The sequence below is a fragment of the Pongo abelii genome, chromosome 2 (assembly GCF_028885655.2).
Source record: "Pongo abelii isolate AG06213 chromosome 2, NHGRI_mPonAbe1-v2.0_pri, whole genome shotgun sequence".
Taxonomy (NCBI): Eukaryota; Metazoa; Chordata; class Mammalia; order Primates; family Hominidae; genus Pongo; species Pongo abelii.
Genome location: NC_085928.1, coordinates 139,831,227 through 139,857,386, shown reverse-complemented (window position 1 = coordinate 139,857,386; position 26,160 = coordinate 139,831,227). Strand labels below are relative to the sequence as shown.

Genomic DNA, 26,160 nt, shown 5'->3' with positions numbered 1-26,160 from the left:
TTTGACCTGAAACTGATGTCCAGTGGCTGCATTGAGACCACTAACCAAATGGAGCACCATGAGCAGCCATTACTTGGGGTAAGGTGAATATGACCCTAAGAAGAATTCCTTTCTGCCAGAAAAAGGCAACAGAGTAGTAAAATGCCAGGGAATGCATCTGGAACTTTCCTGTATAATCTCTTCAGTGCATGCGTGGTGAGAAGGAAACTTTGGGATCTTGTTCAATCAACCCATTTCTTTTAGAGATGAGAAAACTGATAGCCTGAGCAGAGAAATGTTCAGTCCATAACATCCAGGTAATCGGAGACCTGAGACTTATGATTTACTTTTTGTTTAAACTTTTATTGCTACCCCCATAGAAACTTTAAAAGTAACAACTTACCCTCTGGTGCTTCAGTACACATACGTTCTTGAACAAGTGTGAAAACATCTTTCAGTTTGTCAAAATTATCTACATAGATAGTATTGTTTTTATTCCCTGCCATACCCTCAAGTTCCTTTTGGTTGGCCTTTCCTACACCCACTGCAAAGATGGTGATGCCTTTGTCTCTTAGTTCCGATGCTGTGTCATTGAGCTGATCATGGTCATGGGATTTCCCATCAGTGATGACAATCAGCACCTGCTTCACATTTTGCTTGATGCGGCTGCCATGTTTCTCTGTAAACAGGGCATTTGCATGCTTGAGAGCCTTGGCAGTGTAGGTGTTCCCTCCAGTGTCCCTGCGCATCCGCAGATTCTCAATTATTGCTGATCTGTTGGAGTATGTATTAAGGTAGAAAAGGATGTTAGGTTGGTCAGAGTATTTGAGGGCTCCAAACTGAACTCGGTTCCTGCCAACATCTGCTTTCTTCACCAAATGGATAGTTAGGTTAATCATGTGATCTTGATATTGTTTTTTTATGCTACCTGAATGATCCAGCACAAACACAACGTCTAGTAGTGTAATCCTTTTACAATCTGAAAGAAGATGAAAACAGGAGTCACAAACTTTCTGCAGTGCATTCTACGCAGGGTGCTGAGAAGGGAAGCGAACTAGCATTTGCCATGAGCCTACTATGTGTCAGACACTATATCTCACTTAGTTCTTAGAGGTGGCTGCTGCCATTTTACAGAAAAAAAAAAAAGTCAAGGCTCAGAGAAGTGTAACTTGCCTACATCATGACTCCAGGGACATTTGTACCCTATCTATATCACTCCAGGATCAGTGGTCCTTATGCTATACCACTCTATTTTGCTATATCTCATTAGGATATGTAATGTCTTTTGCTAAGCAGGCTTTCAAATGAAAGGCAATGTGAGAAGCTAGTTCAATGCCAATGTAATGGCGAGACATACTGATGTTTGCCAAACTGGCCTGCTATTTTAAAAAGCTCGGGAGCTCAGTGTATAAGTTGGTGGTTTTACCCTGCTGCCTCTGGCTCCAGGTATCTTTGGACCCTCGGGTATGCAAACCATCCCTGTTTATCATGTCGCTCTGCAGTTATTTATGCTTTTTCCCCTGACCTTTTGAATTAGAACTCAGGAGTAGCCCCAAGTAGGAGAAGAGCAAAAACTCCTATCACCTTTTCCCTGACCCCAAACCCTCCTCCACATTATAAGACAAGTGACTGTTTTGGCTGGCTTTCCAAAGTGTGGACTCTTTTCCCCACTCTTTTCCTTCCCTCAATAACTTATACACATGTATTCCAAAGATTTGCTTCCTCCACTTTCCACCTGCCTAGTTAATTGTCAACTCTTATTTCTAATAATAAAGTCTCAAATTTTTAATTTTCTGACACTGTGAATGTCCCCAGGCTGTATCTGTAAAAACCTTGGTCAATGACCCACTGAGAACTGGTGACTTGTCATGACCTGATGCTTAGGAGACAATCTAATGCATGAATCAGCTGAATTTCAGGTTATGCTGTAGACAGGGCCTCCACATTTACATTAATCAAAATGAAGAAATGCCAAGAAGAGCCTTGCAGGTTTCAAAGTTGAAGCTATAGCCTTTAGGTATACCTCTCAACATTACCAAGAGTTTTGGAATCACTGCCACCTTTGGGGGAAGAATAAAATTCCAATTAAGCTGTTACCAAGGAAACTTTAGAACTATCACCTTACACTTAAGCGTTTATAAGACATTACGTTAAGTTTCTGAAAATTCCACATGCATAATTTTGATGAATAAAGTCCAATGAAAATCTCTATGTTGCCAGAGGAACAACATAAAACAAACTTACTTTGGTTTGTTCTCTTAGTTGTATCCAAAACACAGAAAATAGCACATGATAGATTTAAAAACATAGGTGTTTTAGTCTATATGTGGATTGAGAGAAAGCTCTCATTCAAAAGACATTAAAATTGATAGGCTCAAACTGAAGTTTGCACAATACAATTTTAAAAGCACTACAATTTGTAAGAATAAAATGATGACCCCAAGTAATCAGAAAAGTGACAAATTACAATTTTTCAAAGGGATGGATACATGAACAGGCAAATACAAAATATCCAGTTGATAGAGGTTAAGAATAATAATGTGAAGTGATGAAAATAAACTATCTTTAAAATACCCAGGGTTTTCTTGGTGGGTGGTGCTTAGGATACTAGATATAATTTAACTAAAAGAAAGACGAATTTATATTTCTAGTTATTTTCTGCTTAACAATGGCTATAGATAGCCAAGAAACAATTCTAGAAAATCATTTGGGATTAAAAACTGGCTCTGGAAAATCCAAGTATGTGGGTATTAAAGATTTGGAAGTTTAAAGCAAAATTCTGGGATCTTTTTGAAATATATTTGAAGTCACCAATGCCACACTAACTTGTGCCAAACTAGATGCCAAAATTGTTAGTCTGAAACATCCCTGGAGATCACAGGCATTTTAATATTACATAAAGAAGACCAAAACTTAACACTGAAGTCCAGGTGGAGGCCAGGGCCAGAGTGCCATTCACTGTTTTTCATTACAAAGTCAACAGCTCACATTCTTTAGTCCTGACAGATAACAGGGGCACTTACCATGGAGAGCACACACACGAAAGACAAGTTTCCTTTCTAGTGCCTTTAGATGATCGAAGTTCTCAACATGAAAAACTAGGCTGCCATCCCCACTGATCTCTTCTAGCTGAGATCTATTGGCATTGTATACTCCTACAGAGAAGATGGTCACATCTTTGCCCCGAAGAATTCTAGCAGGATCTCTCACATCATCCTGTGCTACTCCATCTGTGATGAGGATGAGAAATTTTTTGGCCCCCAAACGGGCCCCTTTGGAGTGGGTGAAGTATTGACTTACAAAATTTAGTGCCTTTCCAGTTAAAGTGCCTTCATTGATGAGAGACATTCTATCTATTGCATCAGAAATTTCTTGCTGTGTAAAGTATCTACTAAGCTGGAACTCTTCCTTAGTTTTATCGCTGAACTGAACAACACCAATCTGAGTTTTGTCTGCACCAACTTGAATCTTAGTTAACAGGTTTTTCATGAAGATTTTCATTTTCCTAAAATTTTCATTTCCTATACTCCAAGAACTGTCCACCAGAAACATGATGTCAGCCTTCATGTCTTCACATCCTGCATGTTATAAAAAAAAAAGACCAGAAATAACCAGGTTGGAAAGGTTCTCATGAAGTAACATTAAGGCAGAAACAAATACATTAATGAGAAAACATTGAAAATTGACTCAAGCAACTGTTGTTATGTTTGAAAACTGTATTTGCTTCTTTAGTAGAAGCTGGTTGACTAGAACCCTGAATCAGAAATGCAGCTTCCAAAATGTGTATTTATTCATGCATGCATGCATGCATAACTCATTTATTCATATTTCATTCATTCATTCATTCAATCATAATTTTGAGTTGTATAAAATGCAGAGCATCCGGCCATGTGTTAAGAACGCAGTAGTGATACAAAAAAGGAACCAGAGCCAAAGCAATCAATTCCTTGCACTCATAATACTAACACTCCAGGGTTTTATGTATATTCTGGAGAAGCACAATTTCAAATAATTTTTAAATGGCATTATTTTCTGGGATAATTCTAAGTGATTTCATAAACACTATAAATCAATATTAGAAATTGGAGAAAAAGTTTTTACTAGAGTTAAGTGCTTCAGTAAGCACATACTCATTCAACATGGACTGTTCCTTCATACATAACATTTGTAGACAGCCTACGGATTGGAAATGAACACACAGACATATGTATATATATACACACATATATACACACATATGTATGTATATTCACTGTTCTATGTATAATATAGACATATGTACATACATAAAACCAATTTCTATAATCTATTAAAAACAACATTATTAATTCATGATACATATGTTGTGTATATATATAATATGCAAATATATTGTCCTTAGCATGTATCTTTTTAGTCTTAATCCCTTTTGTCTATCTGTAATCTCTGCCATCCTCTTACAGTTTCTCCCTCAACACTCTGAAGTCTATCCCATACTTCTTGAAAATAAACACAACATCAGCCATATATTTAAAAAATGAAAAGACGTTAACTATTACTTAATAAATGTGTAAGGTCACATTCTGATCCACCAGGAGGACTACACCACCATTTTAAGATTCAAGCTGCCGTGGAACCATCTTGAAAGTCATGAGAGGAGAAATTGCTGAAGATGTTTGTGGCCTTGACAGAGTGGCCTTGACCACTGTAGTGAAGTGTGAAAGATTCTCTTCCATGCAACACATATAAAAGAAATAGGCTTTTACATACAGTTTAGTATTCACAGGATCTACCTCCTGGTATCTATTTGTGACAGAAACTACTTAATGTCCCTGAATATCTATCTTTCCATTCTTCTATGTTAATAAAACTTTAGATAGGCAGATGATTGCCTATCTAAAGATTGTATTTCCCAGCCTTCCTTGAAGCTAGCTGTGGCCTTGTGTCTAAGTTTTAACCAAAATGTATGAGCAAAAGTGATCTGGCCACTTCTGGGTCTTACCATTAAAACAGTTGAGTGTGGTAGGCTCCCTTGGTCCTTTCTCCCTCTCCATGGATGGAAGGTGATAAGAACTGGATATTCAGTTTTGACCTAAAGATGGAAGCTATGTGTTGAGGATGGAACAGCCTCTCTACTAGACCTGGACTATTCACCCTAAACTATTATGTAAGAGAAAAATAATATTCTGTACTATGTAGTCTGGGGTCTTTTTGCTATTGTAGCTTAACCTGTATGCTACTAATACACTGTGCCTCACTCCATCTGCATCTGCTCTGAGACTCCTTAGTGTTTTTCTAGTTCCGCAAGCTTTGGCTCCTTTGTTTTCCTGCCCCTCTGTTAGCCATTTTATGACTCATTTCCTTGTCCACAACATATCTCCTCCTCCAGGCATGCCAGTGCTCAGGCTGACTACTTCAACTGCAACTACCTGAAGTGCAAGGGATGTACTGTACCTCCCTAGATTTGTCCATGACCTTCTCCCTTTAAAGGATCTGAGATACAACCTACTTTATGCTTCCTGGAATCCTTTTACTTTTCTTAGCATCAACTCCAGGAAACATTGGGGAATCTTACATTCTTGCACTCTTTCTAAGACACCCTAAAGACCCAACTCTGTTACTGTCCATAACAGGGAGAAAAATGAACAAAATTGTTACTTACTTAGGATTTTGTTGTTAATGCTATTTATTTGCTTACTTATTTTTTGTTTTTGTTTTTTAGTGGCTCAGAGAAAATCAAACACGTTTTCACTTCAGTAAGTTCAAATAAGTGAGAATTCTCTTCCTTTCCTCATCGGTGAACACCTTAACCACCTTCTGCAACAGCTAACTTTTATGTAGCGCTTACTATGTTCCAGGCACTCCTCTAACTGCTCCACATGTGTTATCACCATTAAGCTTCACAATAAGCCTACAAACAAGGAAACCAAGGCAAGTAGACAGTAACTTATTCAAGGTCATGGCTAATCAGTGGTAAAGCTAGGGTGTGAACCTTGACTCTGACTCTAGCACCTTTCCTCTTTACCAGTAAACTAATGTGCTTCTCAGCAGGCAATATTTTTATGTGCTAATACTGGCAATCAACACATACCATCTTGAACTAGTAAGTGGTGTAAGTGGCCATTATTAATAATAGAAATAAAAAAACAACCAGATATAGAAATTTGCAAATTGTTTCTCCTAACTTTTGGTACTTCATCTCTAATTAGAACAAAAATGCAAGTATGTGTTTTTGTTGTAAATAAAAATGAACAATTATTACATATATACTTGATATGCATTTAATATAAAAATAATGGTTGGCATTTATGGTGCTCAACTTATAAGGATCCTCTGATGTAGGTATTATCCTCATTTTATAAATGACAATGTTCCAGGCTCAAGTGGAAGTATGTGAGTCAAACCCTAAGCTATCTAGAGCCAAAGTTCATTTTCCTTCCACTGTACCCACCTGTGCACACACAAACACTGTACTTCCCCATACTTATTTGTGTATGCACATACATACACACACACACACCTCACATGCAGAATAGAATCTTTCTCACTCCACAGCAGTGGGCTTTGTCAGGGCCCCAACATTCTTAGCAACCTTCCCACTTATGACTTCCAAGATGGCCTCGGGGCAACTGTTTGTAGAGAGATTCTCCAGTCTTGGCATTTGGTTTAAAAGTGAGGGGCTGAATCCCTCCATGGTAATAAAGGAAGCTAGCAAAATGTTATCCGGACAACTGGTCACATCAGGCCTTGTCTCAGCCTGGCCATTAACCTGCCTAAAGCAATTGATGAAATGTGGAGAATAAAGCCTTTTTTGTGTTGCTTACCTTTTTCAGTGCAGATTTCACGAACGACTTCATTTTTTATGCTTTTCAAAGCATCAAAGTTCTGCCCAAAGCTAACTCTTTCTTCTTTCCCAGCAATTTCTTGCAGTTCTATTTTATTAGCTGCCCCAATGCCAACTGCATGAACAGTGATTTGCTCAGCCCTTAGTCTCTTAGCAGGTTCCACGACTCTGTCTGTGGACATCCCATCAGTCAACACAATGAGGTAACAGGGAACCTTGCTCATTCTATCCTTCGTTCCATTTTTTATTATTTGCAGTATGTAATCCAGAGCTTTCCCAGTATAAGTTCCACCAGTTAGTTGCTTAATGTTAAAAATAGCCTTTCTTAAGTCAATGTCATTAGAATAGTCAGTGATATAAAATTCCACTTCTGTGTCATCTGAATACTGCACAACTCCAACTCGGACTTTGTCTGGGCCAATGCTAAACATTTCTGTCACTTCCAACATAAATCTCTTGATTTGCTCAAACTGTTTCTCCTGGATGCTGCTTGAGCCGTCAATGAGGAAATGGATATCAGCCTCTTTTGTATCCACACAGCCTGAAAAAAAAAAGTGCATTCTCTGTAAATTAGAGAACCTAGAGAGAACTTTGCAAGAGGGTTTGTGAAGGAACATGAGGCTGAGGCATTTCTAAAGAATGAAGACTTCGTTTTTGCAGAGCCTGCACACTTCATTAAGCACAGTCATGCCCATTTTCTCCTTTGAAATTTACAACACCTTGTGAGAAAATTGAAACAGGGCAAAATGTAGTGGTTTGTCTAAGGTCATATAACCAGTAAATTAAAGAGTAAAGATCAAATTCCAGAGACTCCAGGCTCCAAGTTAAATAGTTTTTCTAGCATTGACACCTGCCTTCTTAAACAGTTTATGTCCCATCATTTCTTGAAAAAAGGCATGGGATTGACGACCTTCTATTCTTACTTTACCAATAATCTCTTCTTCCCAGAGCAACTAGAACAAGATATTTAAATATAAACTTAGATCACATTATTCTTCCTTTTAAATGATCTATCATTGCATTTGGAACTTAAAAACTAAAACTTGGCCTTATCTTGTCTCTTGCTTTTCTCTCTGACCCTATTTCCAGCAATTCTTCATCTCCCTCACTGTGTTCCAACCACACTGGGCTTCATTCTGTTTTTAGAACACGTCCCTGGGTCTTTGCATGTGCCCTCCTCTCTTCTTGAAATATTCTTTCCCCCAAATATCCACATGGCTGCTTCCTTCTCATCATGGATGTCATCAAGTCATCTCTTAAAAAGGTCTTCTCTTCCTCTTATCTAAAGCACACCTGTCATTGTCTATCTTCTTACAGTGTTTATTTTCTTTATGTTACTTTCTGAAGTTACCTTCTTCATTTGTTCATGAGCATGGCCTGTTTCTTACCACAGAATGTAATCCATGAGGACAAAGACTTTGTTTATTTTTCTGCTTCTGCCCAGTAGGCCTGGCACATCCTAGGAGTTCAATTTGTTTTTTTTAAATAAAAGACTTCTCAATGTTCCTTCCTTTGTTAAGCTGAATCTATGAAAAACTACTTTTGCTTTCTTAGTAGTCTATTTACTACTTTATGTAGACATTCACAGAAACTGGGTAAGAGAAAGAACATATTTTCAAAATTTTGGGTTGTGTGTGTCATTATCTGGTTTTCTTGACAGCTCTTAGGTAATTTATAGCTACTGACACTACTTCAGCCCACGGCAGTTGCTCTTTAGGAAATTAGATGTACTGAAAAGAAGTCTGACCCTGAGAAATGAACTATAAAATCAATACATAAAGCATTAGGGCAAAGATAAGCGGTTATCTGCAAAAGACAGGGTTGATCCCAGGCCAACAAAACTTGAAAGTAACCAGAATGCATTAATTTATATATCTAATAAAGAAGAATTAAATGTTCAGCAAAAGAAAGGTAGTGGTGATCAGCAATGAGGGAGAGAAAAAGGTGAGTAGGTGACTGTAGCAATGCCCATTCATCCCTGCCTAGGGCTGTGCTATCCAATACACTAGCCACTAGTCACATGTTGCTATTAAAATGTAAATCTAAACTATCCAACATTAAATAAAATTAAAAGTCATCTCCTTGAGTACACTAGCTACATTTCCAGTGCTTAACAGCTCCATATAACTAGCAGCTACCCTATTAGCATAGATACAGAATATTTCTATCACTACAAAATTTCAATTAAACAGTGCCAAAGAATGTGTCCCTTGGCTCAAGGCCTCACCTGTGCATTCATATATACAGATACATATATAAATATAGATGTATGTATTTGATTTTAAAGTAGAAACATCTGCCCAATTGGATGCTACTAAACATTTCAATTATAAAACTACAGTAACTCTCTTGTTCTGATTCCACAACCCCAAGCTGAGTTTTGATTACAGTTTAGCTTCTAATTTGGCATGTCTATAAGGAGAGAATGTATCACTTGGAAGATGTGGATGTCCAAGCCCCTGGGCATTGATAGCTCTCATTTTTACATAGATAATTGTCATTCTTTTTCTATACATCGGTGGCTTGAGTTTGGTTAATGTGAATTTTGCCTTGATTTAATGAAGTTTTATGGAATAAAAACTGAACACTTAGTATGTGCCAGATGTAGTAGATATAGCAGGGACTAAGCCAGATATAGATTGTTTCTCTGAGTGTTGATCATTCTGAAATTGCAAAGCTGGCCACCACACTCTAGATCACAGAAACTTCACTAAGGTAGTAGGTCTTAAATGTTGCTAGCCTGAATTCATTAGGGAGCTCACTAAAATGCATGGGCCCAGGCCCTACCCTCAGAGACCAATTCAGTAGTTTTAGAGTGATGCTTGGGCAACTGAATTATTAACAAGCTCCTCAAAAGACTCTAATTAAGTTTACAACAGACACTATTGGTGTTTTCGCCTGTATTTTCTCAAATCTCTTACCATGTTTATGCAAACTGGTTGCTAGTGCTTTGCTTTCACTTCCAATAGCAAATGCTGTATCTGTAGGTGAGCTGCCCTTGAGTTTCTGGAAACTTCTTTGCCTGGCACTTGAACCAGGAGTGTCCAGAAATTTACATTCCTTGCATGTTCTTAAATGTAAATTCTCTACTTACGTTTTTTTGTGTGGTTTTTTGTTGTTGTTGTTGTTGTTGTTGTTTGTTTTCCTTGCCTGGGACAACTCTGATGCTTGATATACACTATCTCTAGAATGACACCATGGAATTAAGCCAATATTACTATCCATAGGACTTTTCTTATTGTCCTTTCCTTCCTGTTCCCATTTCCTCATTTTCCTACCAATCTCCGTTGTTTTTTTTTTTTTTCTGGTTACACTTCCTAATATATCAATTTCATGTGAATTTTTGCCAGGCATCTGCTTCTGAGGAGCCCAGCTTAAGTCAGGTACCGACATTTTAAAACAACTGGATTACTAAGGAGTTACATAGTGAGGCCTTATGCCCTAGCTTTGGTCCCATATCTTCCCATTTATAATTCCTATAATGACAATAATAATTTTTTGTGGCATCATTGCAAACTCCTGAAAGAGACTATGCCACATATCCCTCCTATGGCCTAATAACAGTATTAGATTGAAGCTGGTCTGAGTTTAAAATTAGCCTTTAATATCATTGGAACATTAAAATTCCTTTCCATGTTGTGTGCTGCCAAATTCCAGTTTCAATTGCCTGGAAGCATTTTCTCTACAGAGAAAATGTGTGAGGACAGCAGATATCTCAGAATTAGATGAGCTCAAAGTCATATTAAGTATCTCTTGGCATGTACCTTTGAAAAGAGCTCAGTAAAACTATAGCAGATTCACAAAGAATCTTAACTAGGAGATCCTTCACTGGAATGATAGAAGAAAAAAATAGGATCAAAATGTCAGAAAATAACCATGATTGTGCATAAAAATACAGGTAAAAGGATGTCCCTGCAAGACTTTTATAAAACCAAAACATTGGCCTATATATCCAACAATTTAAGATATGTTTTAAAAAATATGGTATATCCATTATATGGAATATTTTTCTCAACCTAAAGGAATGTTTCAAAAGAGTATTTAAGGAAACAGACAAAAGATCATAATATCAAGTTGATGGAAAAGTGGATAAGGCAGATATTACTAGCTATCTCCAATATCCATTTTCTCCTTCTTCTACACCAATTGAACCACCAGTTTTAACCTGGGTGCTTGGCTTCCCCAAATGAAGGTCACATCTCCCAGTTCCCATTTTTATAACTTAGGTGTGGCATGTGACCAAGTGCTGGCCAGTGGGATGTAAGCAGAAATGGCACATATAACTTTTGGGAGCATCCTTGAAGAAAAGGTGAAGAGGCCTGGCCCTTTTTCTTCCCTTTTGTCTTTCTTGATTTCTGGATGTGAGGGTGATGCCTGGAGCCATTATTTTGGACAACGATCCTAGGAATTAAGACCACGAACAGCAAAAAATAATGTGGAAAAGGACAGGGTCTCTGACACTGTGGTGTATCAGACTAGCTCAGTCTACATACCTCTGGACTTATTTGTGAAACAGAAAAAAATAATCTTATCCTCTTTCAATTACTGTAATTTTGGTTTCTTCTGTTGGTCACACCCAAATATAGTTGTAACTAATAAAAGTTACCCAATTGTCTATGCCTATACTGTTCAATATGACAGCCACTAGACACACCTGGCTATTAAAATGAATTAAAACTACATGACATTTAAAATTCAGTTCCTCCATCACACTAGCCACATTTCAAGTGCTCAGTAGCCACATGTGGCTGGTGGCTGACCTAGTGGACAGTGCAGATAAAGAATATTTCCAGCATCATAGAAAGGGCTGTTGGACAGCACTGATATATACAATGTGATATCATTTTTAAAAACTCTGTATTTGTCTGTGTGTGCATGAATGAAAGGAAGACAGAGAGGCAGAGAGGGGTGAAGGGTGGGAGAAGGGAGGGAGAGAAAGAGAGAGGGACAGAAGAGACTAAAGACAACAGAAAAAGTATTAATGGCTTTATCTGAAGATAGAATTACAGGTGATTCTATTTTCTTCTGTCTGTCAAGCCATACTATTACAATATTTTATAATTAACATATATTTTACGTTTTATTGAGGTGTGATTTACATGTTATAAAATTGACCTCTTGTAAGTGTATTGTTCAACGATTTTTGGCGAATGTTTGAAGTTGTACGGGCGTCACCAAAATCCAGCTTTAAAACATTCCTACAATTCCTGAAAGTTCCTTTATCCAATTACAGTTGATCCTCACTCCCACCCTAGTCCTAGGTAACCACTTATATTACTTTTATAATTAGAAAAGTATTTTAAAAAACATACCAGTTTTATCAAGATTCCTTTGTTCAGCATAAGTAGAAATTTGGGACCATATTTCATTCTGGAGCTTTTTCAGGAACTTTGTACTGTAAGTTTCTAAGTCTGCATAGGACTTCAGCGTGGAAATTGTCTGTTCTGGAGGGTAAGACACTATTTCTTCTAACTGGGTATTGTTAGCCCCTTGGATGCTCAAGGCAAACACGGTTACACCCTCCAGTCGAAGGTTCAGCGCAGCATCATGCACCTCATCATCTGATGGTCTGTGGGTGACCAGGACTGCAATCTGAGGCACTCCTTGTGCTCTTCTGCTGCCATATGATTCTGAGAAGCCGTCTCTTCTCATCTGATCAATGGCAGCCCCTGTATTGGATTTCCCAACTTGGATGGAAAGATTCTTGATTTGCTGCTGAAATTCAGATTGGGTTGTGCTTGATTTAAGAAATGAAATAGTCTTGGCACTATTGCTGTAACTCATCAGTCCAAGTCGCATGCAATTTTCCTTCACATCCGTGGAGCTGGTAATGTTCTCAAGGAAGGTCTGAAGATGCCTTAAATTTCCTCTGGTCCCAAGTGACTCATCCACCAGGAACACGAGGTCAGCAAGTGAATCTTTCTGACAGGATATGGGGAAGGGAACTATGCAGAGAGAAAATGTGTGAGGATTAGTATAAACCACTGGCCCGGAGAGAGAAAGGTACTTAGGTACTTTTTACATTGTCAAGCACATTAGTTAGGATAGCGGTAGTCATGATGGATGTAAACAGCGTCGTTTTCTTTTAGTGAACAAAAGATCAAAATTCTAAACAAGACTTACAAGGTCGTTGACTTCAAAAGCTTTCCATATGCTGTTCCCTCTGTCTGAAGAATGCTTCTGACCAATTTCCCTACCACATCCTACGACCACCACCACTATCATCTCCATGACCACCATCACCACTGGTATGATCACCATCACCACTGCCATCATTTCCACCTCCACCACCACCACCACCATTGTCACCACTACCTTCACTACTAGTGAAGTGAAGGAACCACCATGTCCACCATCACCGCTACCTTTACCACTGCCACCACCATTCTCAAGAACTGGAATGCAGGGATGAGTTAGCAGAAATATCTCTTACTACAGGGGTTCACATTCTCTGGGGAAGGCAGATAACTAGATTGTATTATTTCACACAGTAATAAGTGCTAGCAAGGAAATAAAACAGGTGACTTGACTGAGTGACTACACTGTGGTTAAGGGAGGGTTAACTTACCTAAGACATGAAGAAACCAGGGAAGGCCTCTCTAAGAGGATCACATGTGGGTTGATAAATGACTGAAGAGAGGAATTCAGCCATGTGGAGTTCTGAAGGAAGAGGAATTCTGGCAGATAGAACAGCAAGAGGTGGGAACAAGCAAGAAGTCCAGAGTAGTTGGAGCCCATGAGTGAGGGGAAACATTGACGGATGAGGCCAGAGGGAAGGAGGGCCCAGTTCTTCTGGGAGTCACATGATCTTATTTAAATATTTTAAATATCACTCCAGTTGCTGAGAGGAAATAATGAATTCAGGGATAATAATTAAGAAACAACGGCCCTAGTCCAGGAAAGAAATAATGATTCTTGGACAAGTATTACAGCTGCTAAGATAGAATGACAAGGATAGTTTTGATACATGACTTAGAGGTAGAACAGAAAGCTGGATAAATTGCATGTGAGTATTGACAACAAAAGAGGAAGTGGTGAAAACTCCCGGGATTTTGGCCTGAACAACTGAGTGAATGGTGGTGGTGTCTTTTTTCAAGATAGGGAAGATAGTGGGAAAAACAAGTTACAGGGGGGATTTGTGTTCTGTTTCAGACATGGTAAGTTTGAGAAACTACTGAGTATTGAAGAGGAGATGCCAGGGAAGCACTTGGTTATACAAATTTGGAATCTAAGGGAAAGTACACCATATTCACATAAAACATAGACTCCAAGCACAGCTGGATGAACTGCAGCTGTGGAAAGCATAGCCAAGAGATAAGCTCAACCTTGCCAAGAACTACCCATCTGTGAGTTCTTAAAAGGCAGAAACCATGTCTTACTTATCACTATCCCTCCAGTACCTGGTGCCTGGTGAGAGCTCAAAAATATTTATGGAATTAAAAATAATTCTCATAAATCTACCAACCTACTCTGAAACCCCACAGTTAGCTAAAACAAACTCCAAGAATGACCTTCTCAGGTTAGTATTTATTTGCAAATAGTTGTTACTATTAATAATAGTAAATAGTGTGCCAAATGCCATACAAGTCACCTCACTCATATTATATGGTAGACATTATTATCCTCACTTTACAGGTAAGGAAACTAATGCTCAGGATTAAGTAAGGGACTCAATGTCCTAAGTGACCAAGCCAGGGTTTGAACTCAGACCTTCCTGACTCCGAAGTCTTTGCTCCTAACCTCTAAAAGTCCAGGATGGGACAACACAGCAGATGCAGGGCTCAACACAACAGAATGCAGTCCACTGCATTGCATTACTGCACCACTGAGGGCATCCCCTCTTCTTCCTGGTCGAACACAAAATATGAACATGTACTAATAGTGTCTCATTCTAAGGTTATCATTCTTCTCACTGAGTATCACTATATATCAGTTCACAAGCATTTATTGAATATTTATTGTGAGCCTCATACTGTAACAAGATGGTGAAGGAAAGAGAATAGACAGTGATCCTATTTCTTTATCTGTAAGATCCTCATGTATTAATTCATTAAGAAATAGAACTTAATGAATTAAGTTCTATTAATTCATTAATTAATGAATGAGTTAGCATTCATTAATTACATTGTCTTCCTAAGACATGAAGTAAGGCTCATTGTCAGGCACTGTGCTTGGCACAAAGGACAGAAAGATAAGTTGTCAATCCTGCCCTCATGTGCTACCTGTTTCTTGCTTCATGGTGGTGGGGAAGGGAAGTTGGACAAACACAGAAATGGATGGTTATGGGAAGTGCTGCTGTCATAAGCTGTGTGCAAGGAACCGAAACCCAAAAAGAAATTAGAAAGGAAAGATTCCAAGAGGAAAAGAATGTAGGGATGAGATTTAAATGATGACAGGAGTTATTCAAGCTATAAGAAAGCAAAGGAGTGCAATAAGATAGAGCTCTTGTCAGAAAAAATGGCACAAGCAAAGGCAGAAGCGAGTAGGTATAATGTGTAGAAGTTTCCAATACTTCAACATGGCTAATCATGAAAACGTAACATGAGTTGCAAGAGGTGAGAGTGGACAGATGTAGACCCACCTGGGGATCAGGCACCTCTTCAACCAAGGGTTTCCTTACCTTGCATATCAGCATCGACGGCTCCCTCCTTATACTTGGTTACATCTTTGATGATCTGTGTCATGTTTTGGGAAAATGTGCTGAGGTCTCTAATTGTCCGAAGGTTGAAATGGAAATGGGACGTGGCCATGGCCTTCAGATTTTCCTCAGAAGCTTCCTGCACCCCCACGGAGATAATTTTCACCCCATCTTTCTGCAGGGCTTTCGAAGCCTCTTCCACTTCATCCTCAGACTCAGCCGAAGCCAGGACCACCAAAATTGGGGGAAACTGTTTCCTGTCTCTCCCATTTATGGGTGCAGAGAAATAGGTCCTGTGAGCCTCCTGAAGAGCCTTTCCTATCTGCAGGGACCCGCCAATGAACTGAAAGTTCTTCTTGAGGTGGTTCAGCATGGGGCTTCTGCCTTTGAAGGTGCTCAGATGGAATTCACTGTGAAACTCGTCGCTGTACTGGGCCAGGGCTACACGGTATTTGTTGGCCTCTACGGGGAGACTGTTGATCATTTTGTTGATGAATGTTTTCACGAATGGGAACGACTTAGGTCCCAGATGATCAGAGCTGTCCACCAGAAACACGACATCTGCATACACAGGGCCTGGCCCTATCAAAATAAAATAACAACAAGCAAAAACAAGGTTATCATTCAGGCTTTATATTTTAAACCACAATACTTATTTAATACTATGTGCTGGGGGGAGGAGCCAAGATGGCCGAATAGGAACAGCTCCGGTCTACAGCTCCCAGCGCGAGCGACGCAGAAGACGGGCGCTTTCTGCATTTCCATCTGAGGTACCGCGTTCATCTCACTAGGGAGTGCCAGACAGTGGGCGCAGGTCAGTGGGTGAGTGCACCGTGCGCCAGCCGAAGCAGGGGCGAGGCATTGCCTCACTCGGGAAGCGCAAGGGGTCAGGGAGTTCCCTTTCCAGGGGTGACAGACGGCACCTGGAAAATCAGGCCACTCCCACCCGAATACTGTGCTCTTCCGACGGGCTTAGGAAACGGTGCCCCAGGAGAGTATAGCCCGCACCTGGCTCAGAGGGTCCTATGCCCACGGAGTCTCGCTGATTGCTAGCACAGCAGTCTGAGATCAAACAGCAAGTCAGCAGCGAGGCTGGGGGAGGGGCGCCCGCCATTGCCCAGGCTCGCTTAGGTAAACAAAGCAGCCTGGAAGCTTGAACTGGGTGGAGCCCACCACAGCTCAAGGAGGCCTGCCTGCCTCTGTAGGCTCCACCTCTGGGGGCAGGGCACAGACAAACAAAAAGACAGCAGTAACCTCTGCAGACTTAAATGTCCCTGTGTGACAGCTTTGAGGAGAGCAGTGGTTCTCCCAGCACGCAACTGGAGATCTGAGAACGGGCTGACTGCCTCCTCAGGTGGGTCCCTGACCCCTGACCCCCGAGCAGCCTAACTGGGAGGCACCCCCCAGCAGGGGCAGACTGACACCTCACACGGCCGACCAGGTACTCCAACAGACATGCAGCTGAGGGTCCTGTCTGTTAGAAGGAAAACTAACAGAAAGGACATCCACACCAAAAACCCATCTGTACATCACCATCATCAAAGACCAAAAGTAGATAAAACCACAAAGATGGGGAAAAAACAGAGCAGAAAAACTGGAAACTCTAAAAAGCAGAGTACCTCTCCTCCTCCAAAGGAACGCAGTTCCTCACCAGCAACGGAACAAAGCTGGACGGAGAATGACTTTGACGAGCTGAGAGAAGAAGGCTTCAGACGATCAAATTACTCCGAGCTACGGGAGGATATTCAAACCAAAGGCAAAGAAGTTGAAAACTTTGAAAAAAATTTAGAAGAATGTATAACTAGAATAACCAATACAGAGAAGGGCTTAAAGGAGCTGATGGAGCTGAAAACCAAGGCTCGAGAACTACGTGAAGAATGCAGAAGCCTCAGGAGCCAATGCGATCAAATGGAAGAAAGGGTATCATCCCTGGAAGATGAAATGAATGAAATGAAGCAAGAAGGGAAGTTTAGAGAAAAAAGAATAAAAAGAAATGAGCAAAGCCTCCAAGAAATGTGGGACTATGTGAAAAGACCAAATCTACGTCTGATTGGTGTACCTGAAAGTGACAGGGAGAATGGAAACAAGTTGGAAAACACTCTGCAGGATATTATCCAGGAGAACTTCCCCAATCTAGCAAGGCAGGCCAACATTCAGATTCAGGAAATACAGAGAATGCCACAAAGATACTCCTGGAGAGGAGCAACTCCAAGACACATAATTGTCAGATTCACCAAAGTTAAAATGAAGGAAAAAATGTTAAGGGCAGCCAGAGAGACAGGTCGGGTTACCATCAAAGGGAAGCCCATCAGACTAACAGCGGATCTCTCGGCAGAAACCCTACAAGCCAGAAGAGAGTGGGGGCCAATATTCAACATTCTTAAAGAAAAAAATTTTCAACCCAGAATTTCATATCCTGCCAAACTAAGCTTCATAAGTGAAGGAGAAATAAAATACTTTACAGACAAGCAAATGCTCAGAGATTTTGTCACCACCAGGCCTGCCCTAAAAGAGCTCCTGAAGGAAGCGCTAAACATGAAAAGGCACAACCGGTACCAGCCACTGCAAAATCATACCGAAATGTAAAGACCATCAAGACTAGGAAGAGACTGCATCAACTAACGAGCAAAATAACCAGCTAACATCATAATGACAGGATCAGATTCACACATAACAATATTAACTTTAAATGTAAATGGACTAAATGCTCCAATTAAAAGACACAGACTGGCAAATTGGATAAAGACTCAAGACGCATCAGTGTGCTGTATTCAGGAAACCCATCTCACGTGCAGAGACACACATAGGCTCAGAATAAAAGGATGGAGGAAGATCTACCAAGCAAATGGAAAACAAAAAAAGGCAGGGATTGCAATCCTAGTCTCTGATAAAACAGACTTTAAACCAACAAAGATCAAAAGAGACAAAGAAGGCCATTACATAATGGTAAAGGGATTAATTCAACAAGAAGAGCTAACTATCCTAAATATATATGCACCAAATATAGGAGCACCCAGATTCATAAAGCAAGTCCTGAGTGACCTACAAAGAGACTTAGACTCCCACACATTAATAATGGGAGACTTTAACACCCCACTGTCAACATTAGACAGATCAACGAAACAGAAAATCAACAAGGATACGCAGGAATTGAACCCAGCTCTGCACCAAGCAGACCTAATAGACATCTACAGAACTCTCCACCCCAAATCAACAGAATATACATTTTTTTCAGCACCATACCACACCTATTCCAAAATTGACCATATACTTGGAAGTGAAGCTCTCCTCAATAAATGTAAAAGAACAGAAATTGTAACAAACTATATCTCAGATCACAGTGCAATCAAGCTAGAACTCAGGATTAAGAATCTCACTCAAAACCGCTCAACTACGTGGAAACTGAGCAACCTGCTCCTGAATGACTACTGGGTACATAACGAAAAGAAGGCAGAAATAAAGATGTTCTTTGAAACCAACGAGAACCAAGACACAACATACCGGAATCTCTGGGATGCATTCAAAGCAGTGTGTAGAGGGAAATTTATGGCACTAAATGCCCACAAGAGAAAGCAGGAAAGATCCAAAATTGACACCCTAACATCACAATTAAAAGAACTAGAAAAGCAAGAGCAAACACATTCAAAAGCTAGCAGAAGGCAAGAAAGAACTAAAATCAGAGCAGAACTGAAGGAAATAGAGACACAAAAAACCCTTCAAAAAATCAATGAATCCTGGAGCTGGTTTTTTGAAAGGATCAACAAAATTGATAGACCGCTAGCAAGACTAATAAAGAAAAAAAGAGAGAAGAATCAAATAGATGCAATAAAAAATGATAAAGGGGATATCACCACCAATCCCACAGAAATACAAACTACCATCAGAGAATATTACAAACACCTCTACGCAAATAAACTAGAAAATCTAGAAGAAATGGATAAATTCCTCAACACATACACCCTCCCAAGACTAAACCAGGAAGAAGTTGAATCTCTGAATAGACCAATAACAGGAGCTGAAATTGTGGCAATAATTAATAGCTTACCAACCAAAAAAAGTCCAGGACCAGATGGGTTCACAGCCGAATTCTACCAGAGGTACAAGGAGGAGCTGGTACCTTTCCTTCTGAAACTATTCCAATCAATAGAAAAAGAGGGAATCCTCCCTAACTCATTTTATGAGGCCAGCATCATCCTGATACCAAAGCCTGGCAGAGACACAACAAAAAAAGAGAATTTTAGACCAATATCCTTGATGAACATTGATGCAAAAATCCTCAATAAAATACTGGCAAACCGAATCCAGCAGCACATCAAAAAGCTTATCCACCATGATCAAGTGGGCTTCATCCCTGGGATGCAAGGCTGGTTCAATATACGCAAATCAATAAATGTAATCCAGCATATAAACAGAACCAAAGTCAAAAACCACATGATTATCTCAATAGATGCAGAAAAGGCCTTTGACAAAATTCAACAACCCTTCATGCTAAAAACTCTCAATAAATTAGGTATTGATGGGTCATATCTCAAAATAATAAGAGCTATTTATGACAAACCCACAGCCAATATCATACTGAATGGGCAAAAACTGGAAGCATTCCCTTTGAAAACTGGCACAAGACAGGGATGCCCTCTCTCACCACTTCTATTCAACATAGTGTTGGAAGTTCTGGCCAGGGCAATCAGGCAAGAGAAGGAAATCAAGGGTATTCAATTAGGAAAAGAGGAAGTCAAACTGTCCCTGTTTGCAGATGACATGATAGTATATCTAGAAAACCCCATTGTCTCAGCCCAAAATCTCCTTAAGCTGATAAGCAACTTCAGCAAAGTCTCAGGATACAAAATCAATGTACAAAAATCACAAGCATTCTTATACAACAATAACAGACAAACAGAGAGCCAAATCATGAGTGAACTCCCATTCACAATTGCTTCAAAGAGAATAAAATACCTAGGAATCCAACTTACAAGGGATGTGAAGGACCTCTTCAAGGAGAACTACAAACCACTGCTCAAGGAAATAAAAGAGGATACAAACAAATGGAAGAACATTCCATGCTCATGGGTAGGAAGAATCAATATCATGAAAATGGCCATCCTTCCCAAGGTAATTTACAGATTCAATGCCATCCCCATCAAGTTACCAATGACTTTCTTCACAGAATTGGAAAAAACTACTTTAAAGTTCATATGGAACCAAAAAAGAGCCCGCATCGCCAAGTCAATCCTAAGCCAAAAGAACAAAGCTGGAGGCATCATGCTACCTGACTTCAAACTATACTACAAGGCTACAGTAACAAAAACAGCACGGTACTGGTACCAAAACAGAGATATAGATCAATGGAACAGAACAGAGCCCTCAGAAATAATGCCACATATCTACAACTATCTGATCTTTGACAAACCTGACAAAAACAAGCAATGGGGAAAGGATTCCCTATTTAATAAATGGTGCTGGGAAAACTGGCTAGCCATATGGAGAAAGCTGAAACTGGATCCCTTCCTTACACCTTATACAAAAATCAATTCAAGATGGATTAAAGACTTAAACATTAGACCTAAAACCATAAAAACCCTAGAAGAAAACCTAGGCAATACCATTCAGGACATAGGCATGGGCAAGGACTTCATGTCTAAAACACCAAAAGCAATGGCAACAAAAGCCAAAATTGACAAATGGGATCTAATTAAACTCAAGAGCTTCTGCACAGCAAAGGAAACTACCATCAGAGTGAACAGGCAACCTACAAAATGGGAGAAAATTTTCACAACCTACTCATCTGACAAAGGGCTAATATCCAGAATCTACAATGAACTCCAACAAATTTACAAGAAAAAAACAAACAACCCCATCAAAAAGTGGGCGAAGGACATGAACAGACACTTCTCAAAAGAAGACATTTATGCAGCCAAAAAACACATGGAAAAATGCTCACCATCACTGGCCATCAGAGAAATGCAAATCAAAACCACAATGAGATACCATCTCACACCAGTTAGAATGGCAATCATTAAAAAGTCAGGAAACAACAGGTGCTGGAGAGGATGTGGAGAAATAGGAACACTTTTACACAGTTGGTGGGACTGTAAACTATTTCAACCCTTGTGGAAGTCAGTGTGGCGATTCCTCAGGGATCTAGAACTAGAAATACCATTTGACCCAGCCATCCCATTACTGGGTATATACCCAAAGGACTATAAATCATGCTGCTATAAAGACACATGCACACGTATGTTTATTGCGGCATTATTCACAATAGCAAAGACTTGGAACCAACCCAAATGTCCAACAATGATAGACTGGATTAAGAAAATGTGGCACATATACACCATGGAATACTATGCAGCCATAAAAAATGATGAGTTCACGTCCTTTGTAGGGACATGGATGAAATTGGAAATCATCATTCTCAGTAAACTATCGCAAGAACAAAAAACCAAACACCGCATATTCTCACTCATAGGTGGGAATTGAACAATGAGAACACATGGACACAGGAAGGGGAACATCACACTTCAGGGACTGTTGTGGGGTGGGGGGAGGGGGGAGGGATAGCAAAAAAAATAATAATAATAATTGTTGAATAAATGAACTTTATTGTAAAGAGGAAAAAAAAAATACTATGTGCTAGTGTTAAGTGTATATCAGAATCCCAAGAAAAGTGTCTTCTGGAGGTCAAACAGAAGAAAATATAATTGCCTTTGCTAAAATGTCAAACAAAAGGGCTTTAGTAAAGTTAGCCAACAGATATACAAGAGACAATAAACTTCTTTTCTTTTTTAGTTCTGGAACCCCAAACTGATATTGTACCAACTGAGAAAGTCCCTGACTGGACTGGTTTGGCTGTGTCCCTACCCAAATCTCATCTTGAATTATAGCTCCCATAATCCCCATGTGTCATGGGAGGGACCCAATAGGAGGTAATTGAATCATGGAGGTGCTTACCCCCATGCTGTTCTTGTGATAGTGAGAGTCTCATGAGTTCTCATGAGATTTGATGGTTTTATAAGGGGCTTTTCCCCTTTTGCTTGGTACTTCTCTCTCCTGCTACCATGTGAAGAAGGACATGTTTGCTTCCACTTCTGCCATGATTGTAATTTTGCTGGGGCCTCCCCAGCCATGAGGAACTGAGTCAATTAAACCTCTTTCCTTTGTAAATTACCTAGTCTCGGGTATTTCTTCATAGCAGTGTAAGAATGGGCCAAAGTTGTCTGAGAACTAACAGCAATTTTTGAAAACATTATAGAGTAAGCAATTGTCTCAGGTGAGAGAACAGAGTCTAAGACGGGGATTTCAGGTGAAAGTGCTTGATTGAAGGCACGCAATGTAAGAGAAACAGGATAGGACAGGGAACAAGCAGAGAAGGGCAAGTCATCAGGTAAGGTCTAGCTTTGACCTGCTCTGCAAGGGGCTCTGGGGCCTAAATTACAGCAGAGCTGTCCCTCTTTGAGGCAAGAGGGCCAGTTTTTTGTGCTACCCTATTAGTCAGTCATTGGCTGCAGACCACTCCCAGAAGTTGGAGAGAAGGAGCAGAGGGTTGTAGGCAGAACCTCTTGGTTAAGTGGGAAAGCTGAGAACAGTTCCCCTGAGAAAATGGGGCACAGCCATGAGCTGTTGCCAGCAATATTCACAGTAGCTGGGAGGTGGGTGCACCAGCCAAATAAGAAGAGTCTGGAAAGGGAGGTGCCAATAGTATCTACCTCAGCAGTCACGGTCAGCCATGCTGCTCCTGAAATTAGTAATGTGCTAGTAAATGTCTAACAACTGGCTCTTTCAAGGTAACTCAGAAATTCATCAGGAAATCTTAGAGTAACACAGTGACAATGCAGTTAAAAATACTTCTTTGAATGATGTTTTTAGTAATTACAAGAGAGAAAAACTTACTTTTCATACACGCTCTCTCTCTTTTCCTATACAGATAGGTGCACACACACACACTCACACACTCACACAGTCGTGTGCTTCACAACGACATAATGACATTTCAGTCAACAACAGCCTGCATATATGATATTGGCCTCATAAGGTTAAAATTAAGCTGGCTGGGCATGGTGGCTCACACTGTAATCCCAGCACTTTGGAAGGTCAAGGTGGTAGGATCACTTGAGCCCAGGAGATTGAGACCAGCCTGTGCAAGATGACGAAACCCTGTCTCTACAAAAAATATAAAAATTAGCCAGGTGTGGGGGCATGTACCTGTAGTCCCAGCTATTTGGGAGGCTGAGGCAGAAGGATTGCTTGAGCTGAGGGAGCAGAGGTTGCAGTGAGCCGAGATTGCACCACTCAACTCTGGCTTGAGTGACAGAGTGAGACTCAGTCTCAAAAAAACACGATTATAATAGAGCTGAAAAATTCTTATCACCTAATGACATCATAGCTGCCATAATGTGGTAGTGCAAGGTATTGCCTTTTCTGTGTTTAGATGTGTTTAGATATATAAATCCTTACCATTGTATTATACTTGTCTACAATATTCAGCACAGTAACATGCAGTACAGGTTTGTAGCCTAGGAGCAATAGGCTGTACCATATACCCTAGGTGTGTAGTAGGCTACACCATCTAGGTATAAGTATACTCTATGATGTTTACACAATGACAAAATCACCTAATGATACATTTCTTAGAAAGTACACCCATTGTTAAGTGACATATGACTCTGTGTGTGTGTTTGTGTGTAAATATATATTTCATGCTTGTAAAAGGAAAGGAAGGCAATAGTTTAGTCACGAAAATACTTAGAATTTGTTTTCTGTGTGGGGTTCCTTCTCTTTCATTTATGAGATCAAGATTCAAATGGATCTATAAACAAATGGACTGACTCAATCCATGGAGACATGTAATATTGAGATTGAAGCAAATCAATGGATAATTAAAGTTTTTCTAGCCAGGTGCAACATAACTCATGACTTTTGCTCATGGCTTTGTGCTGTCTTTCACAAGTTAAGTTTGTTTGATATTGTATAACAATTACTAAATGCTGCATACTTTTATTTTTAGTAAATTATTTCTCGCTGTTTATTAAAGTTTACTGAGATGTAAAAATATTTCCTAAATAATAATAAACATAAAATATACTGATACCTGGGCTCTGGTCTGCCAATGTTTCAGTCCAAATGATTAGGACAAATATAATTAGCAGGATCTTCATTTTGTTAGTGAAGATTTTTATTTTTGTTCTGCAAAAAAAAATTATTTACAACATGAAAAATTTTATTTTATACCATTAAGTAACTGTCAGGATAGTTGTATTAGGGCATGGTACACTGTAAACAAGTATTTGTCAAGCAGTGCCAAGCGTGTTTATAAAATTCATCAAGCATTTGGAGTATTTGTTGAAAATATTAATGCTAATGTTTGCTGAGCCCTGGCCAAGTCTCAAACACCTTTCTCAGTGCTTCACAAGTGTCATCTAATTTAATCCTCAAAACAATCTTATAGGGAGGTACAATTACTACACTTATGTGACAGATAAGAAAACTGAAGCACCAAATGGCTTGGTAAGAGGTAGATCGATCCACAGTACTAACCCAGACGAAGCAATTGCATCACCTAACCTCTTAACCACTATGTCATAAGCTTTATACAAAATTAGTGTCCTCACAGAATTTATGTAGTCACTATTCTCTACCCTTTATTGTTATGCCACTATCATATATGTTTATAATTTGGCTTAAAAAGCCAACAGTTACACATGTCTCTTCCTTCACTAAGCCCTTGTGAAAACTGCTTCCTCACTTACAGTTATGCTCAATTTCACAAACTACCTTAGGTTTGGTTTTTCCACATAGTTCACAATCAATCAGAACACTTCATGGGAAATTAAAATCTCAGGAATTTAACCAAATCAGAGTTTGTTCTTTATGTGAATAGAAATAGATTAAAATGGCCAATACTCAAAAAATAGATCTCCCTTAAAACAGATACCAAAGGTATAAGGGCTGATTTTTAGAGTTCTTTTGAAATTGTTACTCATTCAGGAAGATTGATAGAATCACTGGAAGCTGGATGTGGAGAAGACCCTATAAATCATTTAGATTAAGCCCCCAGTTCAGAGGAAACAACATTTTTATCATCCCAAAAAGAAACCCCAAACCCACAGCAGTCATTCCCCATTCCCCCACTCCCCTTCTATAGGTCCTGGCACTGAACTACTTTCTTTCTCTATGGATTTGCCTATTCTGGACATTTTGTATAAACAGAATCGTACAATATGTGGCCTCTAAGTTTGGCTTCTTTCATTTAGTATGTTTTCAAGGTTTATCCATGTTATAGTATGTATCAGTACTTAATTCTTTTTTTATGGCTGAGTAATATTCCACTGTATGGAGATATATATATATATATATATATATATATATATATATATATATGAAACATTTAAAACATTAATTGTCAGTTGATGAACATTTGGGTTGTTTCTACTTTGGGCTATTATAAATAATACTGCTATGAACACTTACGTACATGCTGGTGTGAATATATGTTTTCATTTATCTGGAGTAGGTACCTAGGAGTGAAATATTTGGTCTTATCATAACTCTATGTTTAACATTTTGAGAAACTACAAAATTGTTTTCCAAAGTGGCCACACTATTTTACATTCTCAGCAGCAGTGTATAAATCTTCCAACTTCTCCACATTGCCATCAACACTTATTTTCCATTTTGTTATTATAGCCATTCTAGTGGGTATAAATGGTTTTCATTTGCATTGCCC

The 26,160-nt window shown here is 39.4% G+C and overlaps 1 protein-coding gene across 1 annotated transcript in view; it reads right to left on the bottom strand.

Annotated features, from left to right (window-relative positions):
• The window catches only part of COL6A5 (collagen type VI alpha 5 chain), a 124,415-nt gene extending 99,823 nt beyond the window's left edge, over positions 1 to 24,592 (bottom strand). Inside the window, exons 1-6 of the mRNA XM_024244913.3 lie at positions 24,526 to 24,592; positions 15,423 to 16,022; positions 12,115 to 12,747; positions 6,783 to 7,343; positions 3,003 to 3,557; positions 383 to 958 (exon numbers count right to left, since the gene is read on the bottom strand). Of these exons, the coding sequence (XP_024100681.3) occupies positions 383 to 958; positions 3,003 to 3,557; positions 6,783 to 7,343; positions 12,115 to 12,747; positions 15,423 to 16,022; positions 24,526 to 24,592 (2,992 nt within the window). The remainder of the gene's footprint in view (positions 1 to 382; positions 959 to 3,002; positions 3,558 to 6,782; positions 7,344 to 12,114; positions 12,748 to 15,422; positions 16,023 to 24,525) is intronic.
• Between the last annotated feature and the right edge of the window lie 1,568 nt (positions 24,593 to 26,160).